The 25,459-nt window shown below is 40.1% G+C and overlaps 1 protein-coding gene across 1 annotated transcript in view; it reads right to left on the reverse strand.

Moving 5' to 3' along the window:
- Window positions 1–14,405: 14,405 nt before the first annotated feature.
- Window positions 14,406–25,459, reverse strand: part of LOC136760313 (3-hydroxyisobutyrate dehydrogenase, mitochondrial) — a 40,061-nt gene continuing 29,007 nt past the window's right edge. The window contains exons 7-8 of the mRNA XM_066715650.1: window positions 16,276–16,432; window positions 14,406–15,805 (exon numbers count right to left, since the gene is read on the reverse strand). Coding sequence (XP_066571747.1) covers window positions 15,647–15,805; window positions 16,276–16,432 — 316 coding nt within the window. The 3' untranslated portion in view covers window positions 14,406–15,646. The remainder of the gene's footprint in view (window positions 15,806–16,275; window positions 16,433–25,459) is intronic.

A 25,459-nucleotide genomic window follows, 5' to 3' on the forward strand; every position in this document is an offset into this window, starting at 1 on the left:
GACAAAGAAACACAACAAAGAGGCCAAAAGGATTTTAAGCACCCCCTTTTTGTCTCAGTCCATTCGATTACACTTTGATCATTCTGTCAGAACCAAATTTACAGTGACACTCTGGCCCTGTTTCTCATGTGCCTTTCCAAATATAAAATCTCCAGAAATCAATGATGAGCCGTTAAAATACAGAGTGGAGTAACATCCAGTGAACACTAAATTAATGGTCTTTGCTGGATAAATGGCTGTAGATTTCATCATAAAAAAAGGATGAAAGATTATGTCTCACACAGAGCGAAACTTTTAATAACTCAAGATGACTTTCCTTAATGGGTTTTATTCATTTTAATCATTATAGTGTCAATGATGATTATAGCCTTATTAGATTCCAGTGATTGAGGGACCTGTTTATGACAAGCCCCACTCTTCTGAGAGGAACATTTCCAGTCGGCACTGGTCTGATGTGTGACTTTATCATCGGAAGCCAGGAGTTGTCGGATGAATTTCAATTAATATTTTTTGCTAGGTTGCCTTTTTTTCCCCCTCCTCTCTTTGTGACCCAGGTCATCAGCAACTTAAGTGACTGAAGGGTTATGAAAGAAGGTGTCCAAGACATGAAAAGGAATAAGCTAAAGAAGCGCGTTGAAAGGGATTGAGTTTTCTCTGCAGAAGACGTTCAGGTGATGAGCGATTCTCGGTCCTGTGTGAGGCTGGGGAGGAATGGGCCCAGGCCACAATGCACACCATGTTTCTCTTCTCTCCGCACATTTGTTGACATCAAAGCATCTTTCACTTTGTTACTGGGATCAGAGTGATACTGCCCGTGTGTTTTTGCAGGTCAGACTGGGTAGTAATGTGATGGATTGACAACATCCATTGCTTTTAAATCACTTGTTTTCTTGAGGTTGGATTCAACTGGTACTTTGAAATTCAAAATTGTGTTTGTAGACCATGATGTGACAAAACTGAAACAACGATCCCTCAGTTTCTACAAATGGAGATCTTACAGCATTTATATGTTGCAGTGTGAACTTAAAGGTGTCACAAATTGTGTCCTACGGTGGTCAATTCATAATGAAATCAGTGTTACACAATATTTAATCAGAGCGCTGAAAAGACACAAAGTTGGCTTCCTGTTGGACAGATTTCCAGATGATATCTAACCAATCATTTTTAACCTGTTCAGAACAAATATATCCAACTGTGCTGAATGAAAGTATGGAGCGCAGTTGTGAAACTGATATTTTATGAATGAAACTGATGATTTCACAGGAAAGCCGTGTAACAAAGGTCTAAAGTGCTGAAGGGTTATAAGTGTTCTTGCTGGAAGGGTTATAAGGGTTAATTAAGATTTCAAGGCATAGTCTTAATTAATTGTGGTGACAATAGCTTTGTCACACTTAATTGTTATTTTATTGCTCTCAATTGGAGGTTTGCTCAGAATCCCACAGAATTGTGGAAATCAGAATGACTAATGGCAACAACATGACCTGAATGCTGCTCAGCAAATCACGACTACTTGCCATTTCCTGGGGCAGTGTTTAAAGCAACTACAGGCATGTCTTATAATGGCAAATCATTGTTGGAGATACTCTGGTAAATGTTCACAGTCATTAGTGAGGTAGCAAGCCACCACTGTCTCCTCGTAATCTTCCTGTAGCGTCTGAGAGCGGGAGACCTGCTTCCCAGACAGACAAAGACAACATTTCCAGGGCCGTCTGATCCTCCACAGACAACAACATATCTGCCCGATTTCAATCCCGTGCTGGGAGGACAAAGCCATTAGGATCATCACAACCACTCTGCCTCGCTGGTGTTGGGCTCCAAAGCTTCCTCAGACTCCGGCTGAATAATGTGAGACTGGGATTCGTGCGCGACTCCTGGGGGGATATCTCTCACGTTTAGCTCACCACACATGTGATAAACAAGCCAGCCTGCTAGTGAGGGCTGCTAGTGCCTCCTCGCCAGGTAGCAGGGAGTTATAATGAACTCAACAGCCTAGATCTTCTGTCCTCTTTCAGAAATTCGACAATTGTGTTAATCTAACCTGGGTGTGAGTGGAGAAATCCAGACATGATCCAAGGTCCTTCTCGTGCTCCAGACCTGGACATACACAGCTGTATAGCAAAGGGCACAGAGTACTGTATGAAACTGTCAGACCTCCTGGACAGAAGCCAGCTCTTTCCTTGTAACTCCCTGAGAAAACCAGCAAGAACAGGAATGACACCAAGGGGTTCTCCTGAAAGCTTTTTACTGACGCAGAAGTCAATGCTGAAGGCGAGGAGCTGTGAAAACCGCTGCGTCACCCACCAGGTCAATGAGACTAATGTTCGTCTCTACAGAAATCCCACACTTATAGGAATTGGTGTGGGGTGTATTGCCAGCAATTAAAAGTTAATAATCAATATTGATCTGGACTTAAAAGATCATCCGGAGCGGTGCTTTGACTGAGTGACGCTCAAATGCCGGGGCAATCAATGCACTTCAAAGAAACATAAAGTGCATCCTACATAATTAATTGCACAGCCACAGCTAAAGAGATTAAAGCTAAACATACAAAGATTAGTGTCCCAAAGTCGCCCCGTGGGAGGGATCTCTCAGCAGATGGGATCTTGTAAGTGGTGAGGGTTTACTTTGCTGGTGTGAGAAATCCTTAGATGAATACCTCACATTCACATGGGCCAGGAATAGCACAGGCCCTGTCACAGACTGCAAACACCCTCTTTTTAACCTAATGTATATATTTTTTAACTATGGATCTTCCAGGATTCAGGTGTTATGTGCACTGGTATAAGGAATATATTCTGTGACACAATTAAAATCCAGCCATGTAGGAGAACTGGAGGAAGTTTTACTAAAACACTTTGCTTTCTATCTTTTATGAAACACAGAAGTGTGGGGACGGACGGACGAATGCACAGCCCACAACATTGCAGTGTGATAAATGAGATTCCTAAGGAAAGTCAACTACCCATTCATGCTCGCGCTATGTGTATTTTTAGTCATTCTGTCTCGGTCCAGAACCACGGAATTTGATCAGTACAGACAGAAACTAAAAGTGAAGATGGGAACTGAGAACGGACTTTTGTACAACAATCATAAAAATAAATCTATATCGTGAGAAAGAATCCCATTGGCTTCTCTCTCCTGTCGACCTGGCCTGGCAGCAGAAACCATGCAGAGGAGACCAGTGTGGGCATCGTTGGACCATCATTTAACTGTCCACTTCCAGAAAATCAGCCATGACAGGTATTATGCCAAAATGAAGACTGCACTGTTGACCGCACATTCAAGAACCCGCTAGTAGCAAATTATGATTATTGAAACTGTTTTAATGATATAGTTTAATTGTTCAGCTTATACAGGTTCTGCTACCCAGAATCAGTTTTCTTTTATCTGCCTGGCCAGGTGTGGAGAAGTCTGTGATGAATGTCTACGGGCCGGTGACCGTTATAGCCTGATCTGAAGGCTGCTGCAGTGGCCGGGAGTGTGGCCTCTTTATAACGGGTCTTGCAATGGAGGTGAGAATGTCTTCATGCTGAAATCCTGCCTTTAGGAAGGGCCACCTAACTCTCTCGGCTCTGAGCGTGAGCGGGACTTGAGCCCAGACACGTGGAGGCCGAAGGCTTGGAGATCATAAATCCCCCGCCGTCAATCTCCGAAGAGTAACTGGATGTTCGAGATCTATCATCTCCTTCACTGCTCTCCAGGCTGTCTGTTTAAAAAATAATAATGTTCTTATGAAATATATCATAATCACATATCTATCTCGGACTCTCAAAGTGTGGTGTGGAGAGGCAGCTCTGGATTCAGAGGAAGAGGGAAATTATGCAGAGAGGCGATGGGGAAAAAGGAATAACACAGGTTGGGGTCAGTATACAAATACTGTATTGTATGAGGAGACATAGAGGACTATATACTGGATTTCACTTCCAAGACCTAATGTTACTGAATATATGTATACTTTGTATTGCATGGAATACTTAACTTAAAAAAGATCTTAAAGACTTTAATCTGAAGTGTCATCAATTTTAACTTTCCAACCAACGTGTTTTGTGTCTTTTGGGGGCATAAAAACATTTAAATGATGCTTGATTACCACTTCACGTTTTTCAAAAGAAATACCACGATGGTAGGTGACGTTTTAAATTGATAAAATACATTAATTAGATAAACCAATAAACCACGTGTTTTGTAATTATGTGTAAGTGTTTTCAATTGTCTTTTAGCGGACTAATATAATGCCGTAGAAAATACATATCTTCAAGGAAACCTTTAAAGCGAACTATTGTGATAGCAGGACTCCTGGACTCCCCTAGAAAGCAGTGTTTTGAGAAACCAAAGTAGATATTCCTGGCCCAAACTGAAATACGTATATTTCTGGAAACTCATATGCCTTCTAAGTAGTTAGAACGAATGAGTTCATAACAGACAAGGAACGCCACGGTCTGCCGTATTCTTTGTCTTCTTCCTGCTCTTGTTTTCATACAGTATGCATGTACTGTGAATATTTCACGTTAGGTAGCGAGTTAATGGTAAATCTCTGTATTGATAAACACCTGCTCAAGTCTCTTATTCTCCCCAATTAACCGGCACAGCTATCAATCCTGAGACATTAGACTATGAGAACCTCCTGGGAGAACTCCCTTCGATTCTCTCCTGCCTAATAACCCATTCCTGTTGTACTGATTGCTTATTAAGACACTGTCCACAAGAAAGGAGTATTGGAACCAGAGCAAATAAATCAACAATAGACGCATTGCATTTATTTGCCTTACGTTTGGAAACCTACTGTTTTTGAGAGGAAGCAAAACAAGACCCTAAAGCCATTTACCACCAGTAGGAACCATCAGAAGCCGATGGCTAAAAGTATATGTAATAATGCTCCACTGTGAAGGAGAAAAGTTTTAGGACTGAAAAGGCATCGCAAAACATTTTACTCATCCTGAGCGATCTTTTGTTCTCCCCTTTACTGTCAGATTTGTGATATGTGTAAGACGTAGGCAAGTAAACTGTAAGTGACAAGTGAACACCATTCATAAATACTCATGCTTACTGCGTTTTACATTCATATACCCGGTATGCATACAAATTCCCCAAAAAACAAACCAATGAACAGACAGACAAATAAACAGTGGGATAATTCAGTCATAATTTAGCAAATAAATAAATTAGTGATATCTTGGGACACTTAAACATAAGTTGGTGGTCAGTAAAAGCGTATGAATTAAAAACATATATTTTAAATTGTAAAAAGAGTACTTAAAACGTGTTCTTTATAATTAATTTGAAAAATATATATAAAAAAAGACAACAATTTTGTTAAAACAAATTTCCCTAAAAATTGTGTAATCTAGGAGATATTCTGAAACGATTATGGTATAAACATGTCACAGTTTGTTCCGTATTAGTGGCGTAGATGCATCCAGAAAAACTGTGCTTCCAGCAGTGATTTCTACATTACAAAAGTGTCAGAAGGACTGTGTGACAACAGCTAAAGGATGGATTTTACAAATATTAAGTATCCATCCTTTTGGGAAGAAAAAACAAATATGCTGTAGACCCGGGTTTTGTCATAGATAAATAGTTCTCAACGTGGCGAGCCCAAGAGTATTTAGAACAGCCCTGCAAAGTCCAATGAAGTGTCAGGCTGAGATAGTGGTGTTATCATTTATTGTCAGCTCAGGCCTTCATCACTTAAAGGCGTCATCGGAAAAATTGCCCATGATTGATACTGATGGCAATGATGATTACTCTTGCAATAAGCTTAATTAAAATAATGAAGTACTGTTGCACCCAATTTGGTTGTTGCATAGGCAGGATAATGTATAAGAGGCACAGAAGAAGTCACCGGCACACCAAGCGCTCATAATTCAAATGTGACACAGCTGGAGAGCCGGGCCGAGGAAGTGTGTTTTTGCCAAATAGTTGTTGATACGGCCAGTACATACATATAAACACATACATATAATATCTATAGAGAGAGAGAGAGGGAGAGAGATACAAAGATAGATAGATAGATAAAGAGAAGTGTCTATGAATGTGTGCTCTGGTGCCTCGGGGAAGCTGCTGTCGTGACTCTTCGCCTCCGGTGTTTTGACAGCTCTCACCGAGGCCCGTGCTCATGCCGGTAGTCCTCTGCTGGCAGAGGTCAGAGGAGACCGCAGTGAGGGAAGGCCCTGGCTGCCTCTGTCTTTCCAGGTAGCCGGAGCTACATGACCCATCTGTTGGGCTCTAATGGCAGCTCATTTTTCTTTAAAGCGAGACCCAGGGCTTGTTCGTACACAGGAGCACAGCGAGTGTCTCGTGATCTGCAAACCACCCAGTGGGCAGGCGATAATTCACACGCCGTAGGTTACATCACAGGATGTCCATCCACGATCACAATTAGCATGATGCTGCCGTTTTGCTGCTTCTCATTATTAATCAATGAGAGCCCGCGGCCAGGAGCTGGTTTGTAACGTGTCATCTGTGGGCTACACGGTTTTAATTAAGCAAAGGGTCAAACAGGGCGTAGTATGTAAAAGACACACGTGTTTAACATGGAAAGATGAGAAACAGTCATGGACATTCGGTTTTAGGATGACTATTAGAAAAGTACAGGTTTTGAGCATATTTCTGTGCCACTTATACATTAGATAATTTATTCACTCATATATTCAATCAATACCTAATCAATACACAGACAGGGGGCTGAGCAATTAACAATATAGTAGTGTTGGTTGTGCACAGAGATGCTCGGGCTCTGGCTCTTTATTCAAACAATAAACATCTATGCAGAGGCGAGGAGACAGGTTACCCAAACGTGGGAGCCGAGCAGATTACATAGACTGTCTGCCACCGCCACCGACGTAAACAAACCCCTTTAACTTCAACCACACGTAGAGGGACATGGGACATGCTTGGGAACAGGGGAATGAATCGACAGCAATAACCTCAATCCCAATGACCAATGGGGCAGACTCATTCACAAAGTTGTTGTCCCTGGCCGCCTCTCTTCCGATCCCTTACATACAGACGGCCGAGACCCGGTTATCTAATATGAACAGCGAGAGGTTTTAACTGCTGCCGTGACGCATCTACATCCAAACAGATTTGGGTGTTTTCTGATTTTATTCCTTTATTGGAGCTGAGGTAATTAGTAGGTTGTAAAAAGACTAAACAGTCAAGAAACTGAACGAAAGGCGTTCCCCTTGAGCTTTTATTAATACTTTAAATTATAAGGCCTCCTCCAAGTCTGAGAGTATGTTACCCGTGTCCTCAACTCACTCCCTAATAAGTGCCTAACTTGCAGCGTAGGCCCGGACTGGAGATCATCAAAGGGAGCAGGGTGGCTTTCATCCAACTATCAAATATAATTGTAGTTTTCTTGTGATCAGAGAGCTATCAACAGAATTACGATCCATAGTGGCAATGTGTTATTTAGAATCCATGCACTTCCAAGATTTACATTTGTCAACAAGAAAAAGAGAAAAAAAGCCATTATTAAAAGATATTAATGAGCGCCGAACAGATTCAGTGGGAGAGTCGCTGTGACCTTCTTCTAACGCCAGGAAACAACACATCTGATAGTTTTACACACACGGTTCTGTCTACTCAGCACCTGACCTGTGTGTATATAAGGACTATGAAATAAAGGGGTCGATGCCGTTTAAAATAAATCAGCACTGTAAGAGCCACAACAAAATAGCAAACAAACAAATTGAGAGCATCAATCACAGGACAGAATAATACTGTAAACCTCTTTATATATAAACTTAGGGCAGGCAATCACAAATGGCCTACCCGTTCATAGTCCAGCACATGTATTTCACACAAGTAGAGATGGATGGCAGACGAAACACTATAAAACGAGCAGTTATTTCTATAATGTGCCTGTTACTAATTTTATCGTATAGACCAAGATGATGGTTCGTTAAGAAACATGAGGTGCTTAAGCAAAAGGGCCCAGAAACGGATCTAGGCTTTTAAAATAAAACTTGATGAAACCAAGGGAACTGTAGATCTCAGCAATGCTAAATAATTAACTCACGAGCACAAACAATTCTTTATGAACCAGGCTATGCAGGCCTACAGTGTGAAAGTGGTATTTATATCAGCAGAAACAGCTAATGCTTTTCTCTCCGTTTACGGCTATAAACAGCAGCAGAGGGTAATTAACAATTTTATACAGATCTAGTTCTTCTCATGCTGGTTGACATGAGCACATGTTAAGACTTATTTTGGTCCAGTCGCTTGAGAATGGATTAATTGGTTAATCATATAAATTACACTCACTTAATCATTTTAATCACTGCAAGCCAATTACCAGAGGGTTATGGGCTCTGAGGTAAGAGTTATGCAAATGTTTGTTCCACTGTTAACTATTAACAGCTTTTTTTTCTTATTTCTTTCTCTTCAACAGTCTGACAAAGGGAAATGGATGCTGGGAAGTTTTTAGATTTTCTGTTGTGGCCATGTATTAATTCATTTTAATTGTGTCACGTATGGAAGTGAAAATACCGTACAGATGCAAATACTGCATAATATTGAGCATTAAATTGACTTTCAAAGTTAAATAAAGCTGTTTTCTCTGCTGGTGGCCTAGATCATGGAGGGCATTGACACTGAAGGGCCTTGAGTCTTTCTTACACCTCAAGCATAAAAGGCAGACATTACCAATCTCACATAGACACAGAAACACCGGCCATTGGCTTTCTTAACGGCGCTATCTTGAATCTTTGGAGCTGACAGGCAGGAGAGCGTCATCCTCCACAATAAGGAGGATGTAAAGCGCTTATCTGGAGAGGCGGGTAATTTATAGAGGCAGATACAAACGCAGACACCAGTCCTGCAGTCATTTCTCAAGCGCCCTCCTCTTTCCTTTACGATCCCGGACCCTGCACTCCAGAAGCTGGATTCGCGGGCGCGTTCAAAGGCTTCTCCCCGGGCTGCTGACACTCCTGCTGAGGAAGTGAGTCTTTAGGCAGATTTGTTGCTGTGGTGGTGTGGATCATTAGGGCTAATTGCCCCTCTTCTGCATGTGTGATACTAGACACTTTGTTATTTACCCTCTTCTATTGTTGGATGCTCGCACTCCCTTCCCCACCCCCAGTTTTGGCAGACTAGCGTCTCTCCCCGCTCCTCTGACGGACACCTCCACCCCAGTGCCTTGTGATGCTCGTCTGGTGATCAGATTGCACACGGATTGAGGCTCTTGCAAAGGGAGTTAGCCGGGCTGTGTGTTATTGTTTCTCCTGCTGTTGCCGGTGTCCTCGGCCCACGCCTGACTGATTTTACACCCAGCAGCAGTTATGTCTGCTTCAGTGTGCATCCACTTCTGACCTAAGCACTAAATTGTGTTAGATATCCGCCTCCCGCACGGGCCAATTTAGCACGGAATCATTTGCTGTAATGTGAAATAGAAAGTTAAATGTTGCATTTCAATGTAATGATAATAATATATAAAAAATCACCCCTCTATCACTTTAAATCCTTTTCTTTCCCGGCTCTCAGAAATCGACTTAATTTCCCCGCACAAACCGACGCCGCTGCATTATTAGACTTTAACAGTTCAAGGCCCTCTTTTCCCTTTTTTCAATCAAATTAATTATTCAGAAAGCATGGCTCACAAATTATGATCACCAAAATCATATCACTGTGATGTAACGCCTAAATGCCTAAGTGGCATTCAGTGAAACAAGATATGCCATATAAAGTCTGTTACGGACACCGACTTTCCATTTAACAAGCTGATGTATTATTTCCTGTCACTGTGTACCATGGTGTAGAATACAATAGTACAGCCAAGTGAGTGCGCATTACATTTTGATTATCTGAAGCCTTCATAGCCTTGTTAGCGATGGCCGCTTCTGGCCCAAGGATGGTCTGAACTCTACCAGGTCAAATGAATTTTAAGGTTTATTTATCAGCGACGTAATCATAAATGAAGGACTAGAGATCTAACAATGCACTAAAAAACCAGTTTAAAGAAAGTGCTCTTCACTTTGAAATGGAAGAGATTCTTGACATGAATGTTGTTGACCAAAGATAACTTCCCTTCCCTCTCCAGTGGAAAGTGTCAATTTTTCAACCTGACCTGAGTCTCACCTTCTTTTCATTTCTCAGGTGCAAACTTTTAGGTTTAATTTGGACTTCGTGTCACCCCTAAACTAAATCACCTTTTCCTGGGCAATTACAATACTGATCCCCAGCTTTGCCGAAAACTCCCGCTGTTCTTTTAAGTGGTGCTTTTTAGGAAATGATGAGGACCTGGGGAGAGGTTATTTTCACCCTGCTCAAGTTAGCTTCACTAAATATCCTTCAGTGGGTCTATGAGGTTCCTTGATATTATTCCCCCGAGGGCCTGGTCTGGATGTCTGCTACTGGCGTACAGTCAGACACCATTTTTTTGCAATTGTTGTTGTGCAAGCAGCACAAACTGCTGCTGGAGACAGTTTCACGGCTTTAAAGACGTTGACAATGCAGAGCTAACAACTGACCGTTTTATAGAGATCTTTTAAGTCACTAGAAAACCATGGTCCCGCCAAGCAGGGTAACGGCTCTGCTATAAACATGGGAAAAATGTAATAAATATGTAAAAATATGAATCAGAAACACACACACAAACTCCCTTTGAAGTGTATTTTTCAGCGTCCAGCAGCAGATTTTATACTTTTTCTGCGGTCTGATGATGTGAAAACAGTATGAAATGTTTATTGCTGCAGTTATGAGCTTGGGTATCATTCCCACTGATTAAACTATATATCAGAGGCACAGATTCTGAAAACCACAGTTTTATTAATAGTTAAAAAAAAAAAGCCTGATATTATTTACAATAATATGGGAGCCACTGTTTCATGCATAAACCAATGTAACTGAACTGCTGTGAGAATTACAACCATGCAGTGATCGTTCTCAGATCTGTAAACGCTTGTGCACAATGTGACTTGCAAGACCTCTTGTAAGAGAATAAGGTAACAAAAGATTTAGCACTTGTAAAACTATGAAGTCTATGAAGTCATTTCCAGTTAATGAAACCGTTTCCCAACCCTTCTTTAGTAAAGTGTAGCAAGAGCACTTCTAGATATTGAATATATTGCCAGTTTATTTCAGTAAAAGAGGCTTGCTGACAAAGTTGACAACAGAAATGGAGAGTAGAAAGGAATAGAGCAGGTATCCAAATACTTATTTCGCCTAAGAATAAGAAATCAGGAAAAATAAATACTAGGGAAGTCTATGTTAAGTGTGACGTGTTTTCATTACAGTGTTTGAATTGTATACATATGTACTGGGGCCATTGTGTTAAATTGCAATATCTCTCATGGAAAATTACAGGATTCAAGTATGGGATTTTTTTGGGGGAAAATACTATAAACTTAAGAACTAAATGTACCAAAACCATTTTCAATTTTAAGAAGGGGGACAATGTGCCAAGCAGTACATTCATTGATTTTTTTTATTTTTTATATAAAGTTCATTTAGATTGTTTTCTTTATGTCAAGAAATATTGTAATGCCATGCAACACCAATTAATCTTTAAGGTTTATTATTTACAAACCAGCAATTAGAAATACCGCTGAACAGGTTTGTACAACCTATGTCATTGTATTTGCTTTCTTTCTCCTACATAATGGCGTTTCTTTTGCCATTAGACAGCTAGGAAACACCACATTTAAGTAAGACACATGCACCTAGATGGCTGTGTTTAGTTTATAGCCTGTAATATTGTATACTTAAATGGAAAATGGTTTTGATATTTTACTGCTGCCCTATTAAACCCAGAAAAGATTCACAGACAAAAATGTTGGTTTTAATATAATTAACTTTTTCTTTCCATTGTAATGATGGAAATAAATGCATCATTTTGAAAAGCCATTGAACGCTTTTTATTTTTTGTTATTAAATCGCTCTCTGGCGAAGATATTACAGAAAACAATGGAAAGAAACCCTCCCACAAGACTGGCGTGTCATTTAATAGGATTCAAAAGGTCCAACACCAACCAGTTAATAATAGAACTGACTAGGTTTAATCAAATTACTGCTCTCTGGTTTCTTAATTCTCCCCGATACACAATTTAAACAGTATCTGGAAAATAAGTGTCTCTCTCCCTCCAGGTCCAAACACTTTTAATTAAGCTTATTAATACATTTGGAAATTGGTGGATTCTAGACTATGCGAGTCATTTCTGCATTATTAAACTGAAAGTACATTTTGTTTAACGTCTGTACAAGGCATGGGAGGAAGGGACAAAGCTTTATGTTATATAGATTTTAAAAGGTTGGTAAACACTCTTACAAACACCAAAAATCCCAATCCCGCTGTTCTAGTACTTGTTCATTTTGGCTTATATATTGGGGATGTGACAAACTCATACAATTATGTTTCATACCCAGACCACGCAACACCAATGAACGTTGGCTCAATTATTGGGCAAAACAAAGTAGGTCAGATTGAATCAGAAATCCGTCCCCACCTCACTGCTTTAATAAAGACAATCAACACTGAGGAGGCTGGCCGTCACTGAGCATGCTCACACTTCAAATGCAATTTACCAATAATTCACAGACAAATTACCGTAAGACTCAGACGTAATTCAGGCCCGTTACCCTACATTTATCACTTCATCTCCATGTACCGCAATTAACTGGGTCATTTGTCATCTTATTAACTACAACAAGCAGCAAACTCTCTAAAGTAAACTATCAAAATGAAACCCACATCAGCAGATAAATATAAATATTGTTTATTACACGGCGACTGTGGGACAATGCGACACCAAGCTGTTTTACTAAGTGACATTTCAAGAACTCCTGCACAATGTTCTATGGAAATGTGTTGTTGAGCTATAAATCACATAGATTATGTGTTAATGCCGTTCTAAGGAACAATGGTGAGAGAGATGGATCGGTATCTACAGCCTGGGCAATGTGTTGACGGGCTATTGGCAGAACTGTAAGCATTGTGTTGAAGTTATATGTGCAGGATTATAGCGAGGCTGCAATGTAGAGCTGTAGGATTACTGTACTTTATTGTAATTGTACGGGAAATGCTTGATTCAGAATCTTTCATATTTACTTTATTTGAGTTCGGTTTCCTTGTGGAAATTCCAGCTATTTAAAGTTTTTTCTTCCTTCTAATACACACTTTATGTGGAATGACATTGTTAGTCCAGTAATCTATGCATTTCTAATAATCTATCACATGTTGGGTGATAAGAAGCATTAATTGTCTTCTAGTCATAAGAACAAAGTAGACAAAGGACAAGACACCATTGATCATATTTGTTTGATAGTAAGTCTACTTACAGCTTACTCAACCTTGCTGAGCTCTGGCCTTGAAACGATGTGTTACAATGACAAAGTGGCAAACTATCATCATAAAAAGTTAATATAAAACACTTACACCAAGAGAAGGCTGATTTTGAATAAAGAAATGGATTAAAATTTCAGCTTTTCAACAGTTTTTATATTAAAGAAAAAAGTGGGGGTGGCACTTAAGTTAAATAACTATGGATCAGATGCAGTAGTTTTACATAAACACAGTTTACTTTGAAACTATTCCTTCAACAAAAACTGAATGGATGCCAACCCTGAAAAGGCATCTTAGATCATGCCCTGAAACAAGTATTTCTGCCAGCAATGTTTCTGTGCACATTTGTATTCAAATCAAGTAATTGCTTTGATTGCTGGTGTTCAGTAACATAAGATTTGCAGACAGGCGGCACAGAAAACATCACCTTCATGTTGCACTGCCTCAGTTTCATCCGGAGGCACCGTGTTGACCTACACCGAGCAGGAAGTGAACGAAGGGCATTGCAGATTGCACAGGCGGAGGAATTGATAAGTGCGGTTGTGTAGCTCCGCTCTGAAGTACAGTAGACTGCACATGTTTACTAAAATGTTTTAATGGCACGCTTTCAAACAGCTGTCCATAAAACGTCAAAAGCTCTGGCAATATGCTTTGTAAATATATGCAAATTTTATAGCACATCAACAGCACATGAGGTAGATGTTAAAATACATCAGGGCATTCTTCACCCCCCCACCCCACCCCCTCGTTTTCCTGCAGTCTCCTTTTCCCCAGAGATGCACAGGCCTAAACAATGTGCTGCAATAAACAAAGGAACAGCAAACAAAAATGTGTCTACGGATTCAGTCAAGAGTTTTAATTTCTCCTCAAAACTGATATAGCCTTCCAGTTCAAGCTTGGTGAGCCATTCACTAAACGCAGCCAAGACCAGGTCTCGTTTGGGGTATCCTTGTCTTACAACACTGAACTCAATGACTGTTTACATTAACCTTCTTTAAAAGAGAGAAATGATACTGCAAGAAACCCCCCAAAAAATATGGTTTTAAAAAGAAGAGAATAAACAGGTTAAAGACAAATACAGAGAGGAGGAAGAAAGGCGACAGGAAGCAATAACAAACTGAGATCAGAAACCAGGGGTGTTTATTGGTGGGTTTGTAACTGTACTTACACTGATAAGGAGGCATCACAGATCAGTCAACATGCCAGATTCAGATATTAATGACCCAGTCAACTATAGATGCTTACTGGATGGATACTAGATGTTCACTACAGTGATGAATACTTTTCATTCATTACAATGCCATTGCAAAATGGTGAAATGTCAGAGTTACAGTCATGTCATTCTTCTGGACAAACGGACGCATCTTTAAGACAACAACTCCCTGAAAAGTTCACTGCACCACCTTGCCAAAAACCTTGACCAGAACATGCTGGAGCCATGGGCACTCCCAATTTGGGGATTTAAATGCATGTTTCATGCAGGACTTCACCTCAGATCCGTAACGGCAATATTGGTTCAACAGCAGTGGTTGCAACAAAAGTAGTAACCTGTTCTGTAACAATTTGTAGGTACATTTGAATAAATGAGAAAAAAGAAAAAAGCGTCAGAAATCGGTTGACCAGAACAGAAATGCTGGTTTCTTTAATTTAAAACAAGGCTTAAATACACACTAACATGGAACTGCAATGCGTAGGAGAATTTATTCAGTGTCAACATTTACCGAAGCCTTCATGATGAATAGAGAAAACGCCAGGCAAATGATGTCACAAAAGAAAAGGTAAATCTGGGAAAAAAGCATATAATTTACTCAGTGTAATATGTGAGAAAATACTGTCATGTATAAAATGAAAAAGACACTGTATTGGTATGAAGTGGTAAATTCGGTTAATTGAAAGTCTTTACACACGCTGGATAGTTTCCCGTTTCAGTCCCTTGCATAACTAATCCCCGTGTAAAACATTTCTCAACGGAGAAAAACCGCCTCAGATTTCCATTCTCTCACTGAGCTTCGCAGAGACTTTCACCTTTGCGTTTGCATTATCATAAATCATATGCTAACTGTACAAAGGGACTCAAGACTGTTAAATCACCGTTCACCAAAACTAGAGCAAAAGGAGTGGCTGCTTTATAACGCAGGATTACAGAGGTAACAGACGATTCCAGAAAAGAAATACAAAACGCACGTAATCTGTCAAACACCTATTTCCCTACGGACTCTGAATGCAAATCAAAGTTTATGGCTTTCCAAATACCCACCGCTACCCGACTAAACTAGGAGAACGTCTGTCCTGCATGTGGCGGTGTTGGGCACGCGTCCGTGCCTCGTCTCGCCCCTCTCTCTCTCTCTCTCTCTCTCTCTCTCTCTACTGATTCTCCTCTTCTCGGAGAAACTGGAACACGGAGGAGAAGTCTTTTTTGGCGTAGCCCCGCGCGCACATCATCCTGTAGATCTGATGGGCAAGGGATCCCAGAGGAACCGCTGTTTTAGTGTTGGTAGCCGTGTGCTGCGCTAATCCCAGATCCTAAAAATACAATCAGAAAAAGGCAGGTAATTGGTTTCAATTAAAAATTAACGTCATGACTGGAGTAGGAGATGCCAGGCAGTTTACCCTTGTCCCCCGAGGTGGAAAAACAAACCTTCACTAAGATCAAACACATGAAAGTTTTAATACCCCTCCCTCAATAAAAATAGATGAAAAAGATGACAAGGTTTAATTTTGGTTTGTGACAGTGATTAAATAAAGCCACAATCTGACAGTCAACATTAATGAGACCCATCGTGGCAAAACGTTGGTTAATTGATGGTCAATTTACTTTGTTTATTATTAAAACACAAACCAAACTCTTTCTAAAGATGAAAACAAACATATATAGATGCATACAAAGGCTGACAAAGTAACATGGAACCAGATGAATGGGAAAATAAAATAATACAATAAGGAAAGCAAGCACAGATTATCAATAGCAATGGCACTGAGGCAATGCCACCAACCTTCGCCATTAGCGTGGTCCCAAATCCTCCCTGGTAATTGTTCGCAGAGGGCACCCCCTCCATCACCCCGGGAACAGGGTTGTAGGTGTCGCTTGACCAGCAGCGGCCTGAACTCATATTGAGGATCGTCGCTAGCAGCTTGGGGTCGAGACCTAGCCTGTCAAAGGTCAAAGATGAACAGCATCAGTGACTAAATGTAAAGGGCACGGGTGACTTGAATGGTGCCTTTTGCGACGCAGGGCCATTCCTCTTGTTTTAATAGCTGTCCCACTAGATAATACGGTATTGATGTTTATCAGAAAAGTTCTTCATCATCAGACTAAATTACAAGAGTACATCAATTCTTAAGGAAGAAGGGGGCCGATAAACATCAACGGCACGACCACTTCTGTTGAGCAAGACGCTGCCAACAGACTCCCCATCCCCCAAACCCCATAAAAATACACAAAGCGAGACACAAACACAAACCAGCAAAGAATTACCCAGCCTTCAATCTGTAAACAGCAGGGAACAATGTCCAGAATGTATATTTAATTTATAGCCCAAAGTTTCTGTAACTCCTCTTTCCCTCTCTCTCGCTCTCGGACCAAAGATGACCCAGTTCATTCCCAAGAAAAGGAGCACACACTGAAACAAGTGGATGGATGTACAAGTGAAAGATGCTCAATACATTTATAAGTGATTACTGAGAATGCAATACCTTCATTATTCTATACTGAAGATGAGATAGATTCATATTTTTACCATCCCCCTAATTAATGTATACGCATCTTTGAGAAGACAATACCCACAATTACTCTGCCTACTGTTCTCACAAAGCCTCACCACCCAAATATCTTTCAACAGAGAGTTCTGGGTGCATGAGAGATGCCTCATAACGTGTCAGGTTGTCCTGGAGAACGTTATGAGACATACCTGGTCTTTCACAGCAATGCATGCAGCTCAGCACTGATGCTAATATGGCCATTTGGATCACCTGACAGCTGGTCAATATGGGCTTTGTGTACAGTGTACATACAGGCATGAGAGATGGAGCTCGAACCACAAACGTTCAAGATACCGGAGGGAACTTAACAGCGTAAAAAACACAAACAACAAGAATCCAAAGCTTCCAAATGGAGGATTGCAACTCGCATCCTTCAGATACTCACAGCCTCGACCCCCGAACACACTGCGCTGCGGTAAAACACAAACAGCAGCTTCGTTTCCATCCAGGGTGATGCAGCAGTGTGTGGTTTTGACAAATTCATTTTCTGACCGTCTTCAGCCTCAACCTAGGAGCTCCAATCACACTGCCACTCAGCCCTGCTTCACAACTGAGAGATAACACGGTGGTGTCAAGACCAGGGCTGCAGCTGAAAAATCATCCGCGCTGCCTGCTGGCTTTGGTTTAAGGTTTATTAAAAGGAAGACAGGTTCACATTTGGGGCAATTTATCTTTCTCTTGTTTCTGGTTGGGAACGCAGGCTGTTGCAATTCTCTGCTCACGGAAACCTTGGTTCTACTTCCTCCGATGACAATATCAACATTGGAGATTTATCCGTTTGTTTGTTATTTAAATGACTGAGAATGTATACATATCAGCATGGTGTGGAAATAGAAGGGTTAATCCCTGCGACTACAGAAGCCAGGCTTTCTTCTTAGTTGTTTTAATTACAAAATAAAAGTATACCACATCAACTGTGATTAAAACATAAACTGGCTCTTACTACCAAGTTGTAAAGTATATTTTGTACTGAATATGACTATTAAATCATTATTGGTCTTTAAGGCCACTTAGTACGCCAAAGCTGCACCTGCCTTTAATTTTTTTTATTGTTAATTGAGTTTTATAAGCTGTCTAAGCACTAATTAAAGCACAGGGACCCAGCTCTGTGAGACTTGATTGTTTTGGAAATTTGGGATAACTGCATCTTGTTTTTTTAAATCTTAGTCATGATTGCCTGACGGTTTACGTCTCTGACCAGACCTCAGCGTTCAAGAGAAAGGAAAGCGACAGCTCAACCCTCCCCCCTCGGCCCCAACACATAGGAAGCTCAGTGACATATGTTCAACATCGCCTCACAACCATGTATTATAGTTCTGGGTCAGTTGTTGAAAAGGTTACTGCTTCTGATATAATAAAGCTTGTCCAAGCAGAGAAATCATTTGTTATATTGCAACGTTGGTGACATGAGTTGTTGTCCTCAGTTTAACAATAAATCATTTCTTGTTATTAACTATAGTGTTTGTGATTTCAAGCACAACCAAAAACAGGGCCTGGAAAAGACATGCACATTTTAACCATCTTATTAGAAATTTATTCTAGGCGAGTAAAACAGACTAACACAAAAGGGTTTTGCGCAGAATACAGTCCTCCTATGTACAATGTAGTGGAGGACTCTACATTAGAAGAAAAAATGATATTTACCAATAATACTATTCCTTAATTGGCTGTATAATCAAGCATATTAACAAGTTGCACCAGGAGTTAATTTTAAAGGTTGCGATTAATTTCCACTACAAATGTTTTCTTAAATTTGGGCAAAAGCATATACTTCCCTTCAGCACAAATTCAGCATTTATTATACTTAAGAGTTAACAAGCAGGTTTTATTACTAAGCTTCCCTGTGTTTAATGTAACATATGCAAACTAAGTGCTCAGTCAAGGAAAAAAGGAAAACCTTTAGGGATTTCTCAGTTTTAAGCATGGTGCTTTAAACTTGGTGCTTTAGCCACTCTTACAAATCTCTTTGGGAAGGCGCGTGTTCTTCCGAGTCTTTTTTTATACATCAAGTGCATCATTAAAAGACCAAGTTAGAAGAGTCTTTTGCATTTCATCTTTCAGAAGACTATTCCACCAGTGCATAAATAACTGACAGTTAAAATTGGACATGGTATTAAAATCAGTAAGTGAAGTCTTCTGTCTTCCTCTGGGCCTAAGCTTGTAATAGTCTGAAAGCAGATAGAATATAATTGTCATTCAGAAAGAGTCTTTCCCTAGAAAGTCATGCTTCACTGGAGAAGACTGAGTTTCCATTTGAAATCAACAAATTAATCCGAGACAGGTATCTGAAAGGGCAAGTTTAATAGGAAGCAGCTACTGGGCTCTCAACCATGATAAAATGTTATTGCTGTTTCCCTGTAAATTGGCTGGGAACATGTGATTCTTTCTGCATAAGAGACCCATTGCTATTTGAAAGATATACTGCTCTTGCTATCAAAATGATGACAGTCTTTGTCAATCCCCATAATAACTTGCCAATAGACATGCCTAGCTGTTCGTACAAACACTAAAATAACTTTAAATGTAAAAACTGCAGCAGGAAACGAGCACAGGGTGTCCATTTGCCTAAAGGAGGAAGAGCGAACCTTGTGTGAAAAGTCAAGCGAGATTATATTATTGCTAATGGGATAGTGTTTTTCGTGTGTCCGTTTTCATGAAAATAAATTATTGTTCTCACATTATTTTGGTCTAATACTTGCAATATTGATTCTGTGTTAATACATTTTATTTCTCCCTCCCAAGCATGAAACTGTCCCTTTATTTACAGCGCTGTTTGTGATATTAAAACTTCAAAGCATTCGTTTTCCTGATGTGCGAGGTCGAGACAGGTGGAAGAAAATGTCACTAAAATCGCCAACAAGAGCTGTTTTTATCTAGGCTTCTTGGTTTTTAAACTCTCTCCTAACATAAAATAAATAAGTCTGGATAGATATCGGAGACTACCAAGCTCACATTTATACCATGAGCACAGATTATAGCATATACTTAAAGATGCTAAACTTTAGGAAATCAATGAAGCATTTAAACATCCACCTACAGACACACAATAGCAGAGTTTTATACCAAAAAATACTAGGACAACATGATGAATGCTAGTAGCTCAGAGTAGATGCCATATTTGAATTCCCATGATCCAGCCTATTATAAAATCTACAGTTTGTCCAACTGCTCACAGTAAAAGTCTCTGGGAAGAATCTCTCAGCATCTGGCACACGAGCAATCACTGGATGAAATCTAGCAAGTCCATATTCAGTTATACATCGGTGTGGGAACAGATCAACATCCACAGACTGTAAAGTTGAGCATTTTACTGGGTAACGCCTTTACAGTGAGCCAGCCACCAAAAAAAATAAATAATTCACAGATCAGTGAAACACCAAGCAATTGTGGGAGGGAGAAAATCACTGCAGTGACCTCACAGTAAAATGAGCTCTGACAGACTGCATGAGGAGAAAACCTACTGCGTTTTAAGATTGTGTTTATTACTCTGTCTGGCAGACTTTTGTGCCAGACTTACTCATACTTTATTCATCACCGATGTGTAACATTTGTATGCAACATATTCCAGGATAGCCAAACTACAGCTCTTTATAACAATGACAGCAAAGAAACAAATGAATAAAAAACATATCTACATTTAATTTTGTGAATCACATAATGACTCACGGATGTACACAGAACTACGAAAACACACTCTGGTTAGAACTTGCAGATGAATCATTAAAAAAGATTAAAATATGAAGGCAGCGCGATCACTCATTCAGATGCCGCATTCATCAACGAGGTCCACTAAAGGCTTCTGGGAATTGCAGTTCATCACAGAAACAGAATCCAAACCACATTGCACTGAGCAGCCTAATTATCTTACAATGATAAACTACAGCTTCACCGCTCTTAGTTACAGCCATAAACAACATCCATTTCAAGTTGTACTCGAGGTCACGCACCTAAAACGCAAGCTGTATTCTTAGTAATCAGGTTCTTAATCTACAATTTCGGGTGCTATAATTATTCAGGAAGTACAGACGAAACAATCCGTATTTGCATTTGGAGGCAGGGGGAAAAAAAAACCAAAAAACAACATCTCTACACTCCTTACAACCCCTTCCTCTGCCATTTTCTCCAAGACCGCCATGTAAAAGTCTGTTGCAGTGAAAACACAGTAAATTATAAATCTCCAAAAGAGTCCCTAATGCAACAATATTTCACAGAGAATTTACTACTGGGGAATTTATGTTTGCTGATGCCAATTTTCTTCCTGGTTTATAAAGCCCAATAAATCAGTAGGTGCTTTCTTACACTCTATTATGAAGGAACCACAGTCTTCTGAACTGGAGCAGATCAAGAACTCAAGCAGGGAAAGCAGGGGGGGGTGGAGTACAGATTAGAGTACAGTCTTTTTTTTTTTTTTTTCCCAAATCATAATGCCGACACGGCCAATGGTTGTAAAACACTGTATCGGAGTATATAGCACCGCGGTTGAAAACATGGCCTTAATGCACGGGGAGCCTGTTCGAAATGACCTGCTACGGGCCTTCAGATGATTAAATGTGAAGGTCAAACAAATGTAATTTTAAACACCCTGTGTGAACTACAATGAAGGGTGTCTTCTGTTAAGTTCGAGTGCATAATTATAGTTCTGAAGGCAGCGCTGCTAAACCCTGCCGGCTAGCGTGCGGAGAGAGGAAGAAAAAACGTGTTCCAGAAGAAAAACAAGTGTCCGTACGTGAAGCAGTGATTGGTCAAGCTAGGTAGCAAACAACTGTACTGTGCTGCTGGGAAAATAGTTAACCATGCATAAATACAATTAAATAAAAATAATAAAACTCCTAATTTGAAATTGCCAATTGTTTAAAATCGTCTCAGTGCACAACCTTCCTTGCAAAGCAGAGTTGAAGACAACACACAAGGGCCCTGTGAAAGGTGTACTGGTAGAACAGTTTTTTCTTCACAATAGCAGTGCTACAGCATTGGACAGACTACCGCAGTGAGTAATCCCACACAGACGCACAATAAGCCACAGGGTTTGCTCCAGCACAGCAACTTCAGGAAACTTTTCTAACCTAAAGCCAACCCCCCCCCATCCCCCAAAGCCTGCCAAACTATGCACCAGCCCTTGGGGTATCCTGGTCAGTCAGCTATGACATTGCTTAGAACCAGCACAGCAATATCTGCACCTCAGAGTCATTAATGCACTGTGAGCAGAGGTCTTTACAAGCTGTGCCACTCGGGATCTGGGCAATAACAGCACTTACACACACACAGAATCAGTTCCATCTCAGCACAGAAAGCAGGAGCCCAAGGAGATAAAGGACAAGTTAGCAAGAAGATTCAAACCTAATAAGCTCTTTACACATTATTCACAATACTGTACCGGCTTCCTTAAGTACAATGAAACAATCTGTCACAATGATAAAATAACTTCTTAAACGCCAAACACACTGAACTGCATGCCACACCAACTAAAACGTCCAAAACCAGCACACAAACCAGAAACAAATACTCAATTTGAGTATTTGATGCCAGTTTATCTGTGTACTCTGCTAGGTCACTAGACACGCATGCATTAATCTTCGATAAACAAGGAATTTTGCTTTCAATTTTAAGTGTAAGCATACATCGATTTCCAAAAGTGAATTGCACTGAAAATAATTAAAACTTCATGTCACGGTCTGACTAAATCTTACAATGATGGAAATCATTCCTTTTGGCTTCAGAAAATACCGTAGCAGGTATGAGCCATAAATACTGCCGAACTTCTCCTGACAGCTAGTAACATAGTTTCTGGGAAGTCTGCCAGTGCTGGTCCACAGAAGCTGTGGGTTTACTGTCAAGTCTGCTACATCCTCCGAGGAGAAAAAGGGGAAGCAGGGGGGGGGGGGGGAAACATGGGAAAAAAATAACTGAATAGATGCCTTCTAACCACATTAATACAGTTGGCACCAATCCTCACAATACTTGCTTGTTGTGAACTTTGGAGACATGGCCACGGATGAAAGCAAGAAGGCATCATTTAAAATATTTAATATTTCACTAATGGAGGACTGCCTGACTCCCTGATGGAAAAACAACAAATCTTTGTAGGTTTAATTACTTTTAACATTTAGAGAATTTAGGTCAGAAGATTCCTAAAACAGATGATCTCAATTGAATATTCCATGTCAACACAATGCTTGGCCACATGCACAACAATAGTACAAGCATTGTCAATAGTCTTGAATGTGACAATATGGTGTCAGGAAAATCCATCATAATTGTTGTGTTGATTTGAAATTTCATCAGAGCAATCAGAGGAATAAGAAATGTTGAGGGCAAGATTGTCATTCAGTTAGGTCAGAAGATTGCTCTGCGCATATGAGCAGGACTGGATGACATAAGTCACACTAGACAGCGTGCCTTCGCAGCCCACGTTGAGTTGCCAGCACTGGACAGAGGTTCAGGAAGTATGATGACATAACTTGAAAAGCCTTTCCCATCATTAAGAGGACATACCGAGACACAGGCCAACTTCACTGATCATTTCACCTGGATGGAGGAGTTTTTCTTTCCTTTTTTTCTGATGTCATCAAGTTTTGTACACCTCCCGACATGACAACGCACAAGCTCATGCGCCTGGGGTGTGTTTCAAGTGCCAGCAGCATCAGAAAATCCCTGTTACTCACTGACGTGCCCTGGAATTTAAAACCTCTGGGATGAACTTTAATCACTGACTGCACCGTCATCTGCTGCCACAAAATCTGCAGCAGCTAGAATTTCTTCTTGTCCAGGAGTGGAACAAGATGCCACAGGCATCCGTCAGACACTCGGTCTATCAGTGAGGCAGGGCGATGTGGCCAAGATCGCGAGCAGCACATGTCACAGAGGGTACTAATTTCTGAAAACTAATCCCTGTGCCTCCCAGACAATTCCTAGTAAAGAAGAGTCACTACGAAGAAGTTGTTTAAAAACACGATGAAACTCTGGCACAGCTTGACAACTTTAAAAAATATGACACTATTTGGAGTGACCATCATAACATATTATAGAACCACATTAGTAGTATTATTTCTAATTCCAAATTTAATTGGATAAGTACTCATAATAATAATAATAAGAACTTTCTAATGATAGAAATGATATAATGGTAGAAATGTAAAAGCAAAGACTAAAGCAAACTCCAGTGTACGAAGTGGATATCGGATTATAAGTCTGCTGCAAATGACCTGAATGATGATTAACAATTAAAACATATTAATGTATTGGCTGGTTAAGGGGAGGTGAAATTGGTAAAACATGAGTTGAAATGGTGAGAACTAGAGCTGTTTTTGAATGTTAAATGCTTTTATAGCAAGGTGCAAGGAAATACCACTCATCTCTTCCAAAAGTAGGTTTACAATTTGCCCACTACCAGTTGGCCTAGTGTTTTACTAATTCATGAAAAAGTAAACTACGGTCTGCTCACATTTGTAGACGGCAAAAGTTAGTTATTGTGTTGTTCAACTACTTCTGACACTGGGCAGCTATGTTTTTAAGATAACACTTCTCTAATGAAACTGAGAAATTTAGGAGCAAAAAGTTAAGCAAGAAATTGAGTTTGCAGGAATGGCGATTTAAAGACTAAGAAATGGGTTGCTTCTAATGAAGTTTAGAACATTAGTGATCATTCTAATTATCTAGTCTAGTTTGAGCCCAGCTGGACACAAATAGAAGTGAAGGTAAAGCTTAAAAAGTTATCAACAATGCCTTTGAATCAATGAGTGAGGAAGCAGAGTGTTTGTATTTTGAGATAAAACTGCTGCTTGTGTGTGTATAAATTAATAAATACACATTACAGTCACGGCCACTCATTCCAGTTCTAAAACATAAGCTCTGGTAAGATTGAAAGCTACTTCCCCAATTATTTAATTGCTACCATTATAAATGTTTCTAAAACTGACTCAATAAGAAATCCACAATTGTCATCTATTTGAGGTTCCCTGTTCCTAACCCAAACGGCTCATAGCATGTACATTTGTTTTCCACAAACAGCCACTTTATTGGGGGAGGTTTGACCTATGTAAGCAAGAGAATTGCCTCCTTGAATGTAATCTATACATTTACAATGTTAATGGTTTACATAATAGCACAGGTTTTGATTTGGTTCAATCCTGCGCTCAATTTTAAAATGTAAATGATATCGATAAACCAGTTGGGAGAAGTACCAAGTAAATTCCTCTTCTATCTCAATTACTGGCTGACAGCTTAAGAGGGTCAGTGTGGCCCTAACATCTGAGACGAGCCAATACAACACAACAGCCATTTCCTCTAGCGTTAATTAAACACAAATGTGTCTCTGCTGGTATATTTCCAGTGCAATCCTAACACAGCCGGATGGTCTTTGTAAAACCTTATTTGTTTAATTACAAAATCAGGCCCATCACAAGAGCAATAAAAACAAGA

This window comes from Amia ocellicauda, chromosome 10 (genome assembly GCF_036373705.1).
Source record: "Amia ocellicauda isolate fAmiCal2 chromosome 10, fAmiCal2.hap1, whole genome shotgun sequence".
In the NCBI taxonomy this organism is placed as follows: Eukaryota; Metazoa; Chordata; class Actinopteri; order Amiiformes; family Amiidae; genus Amia; species Amia ocellicauda.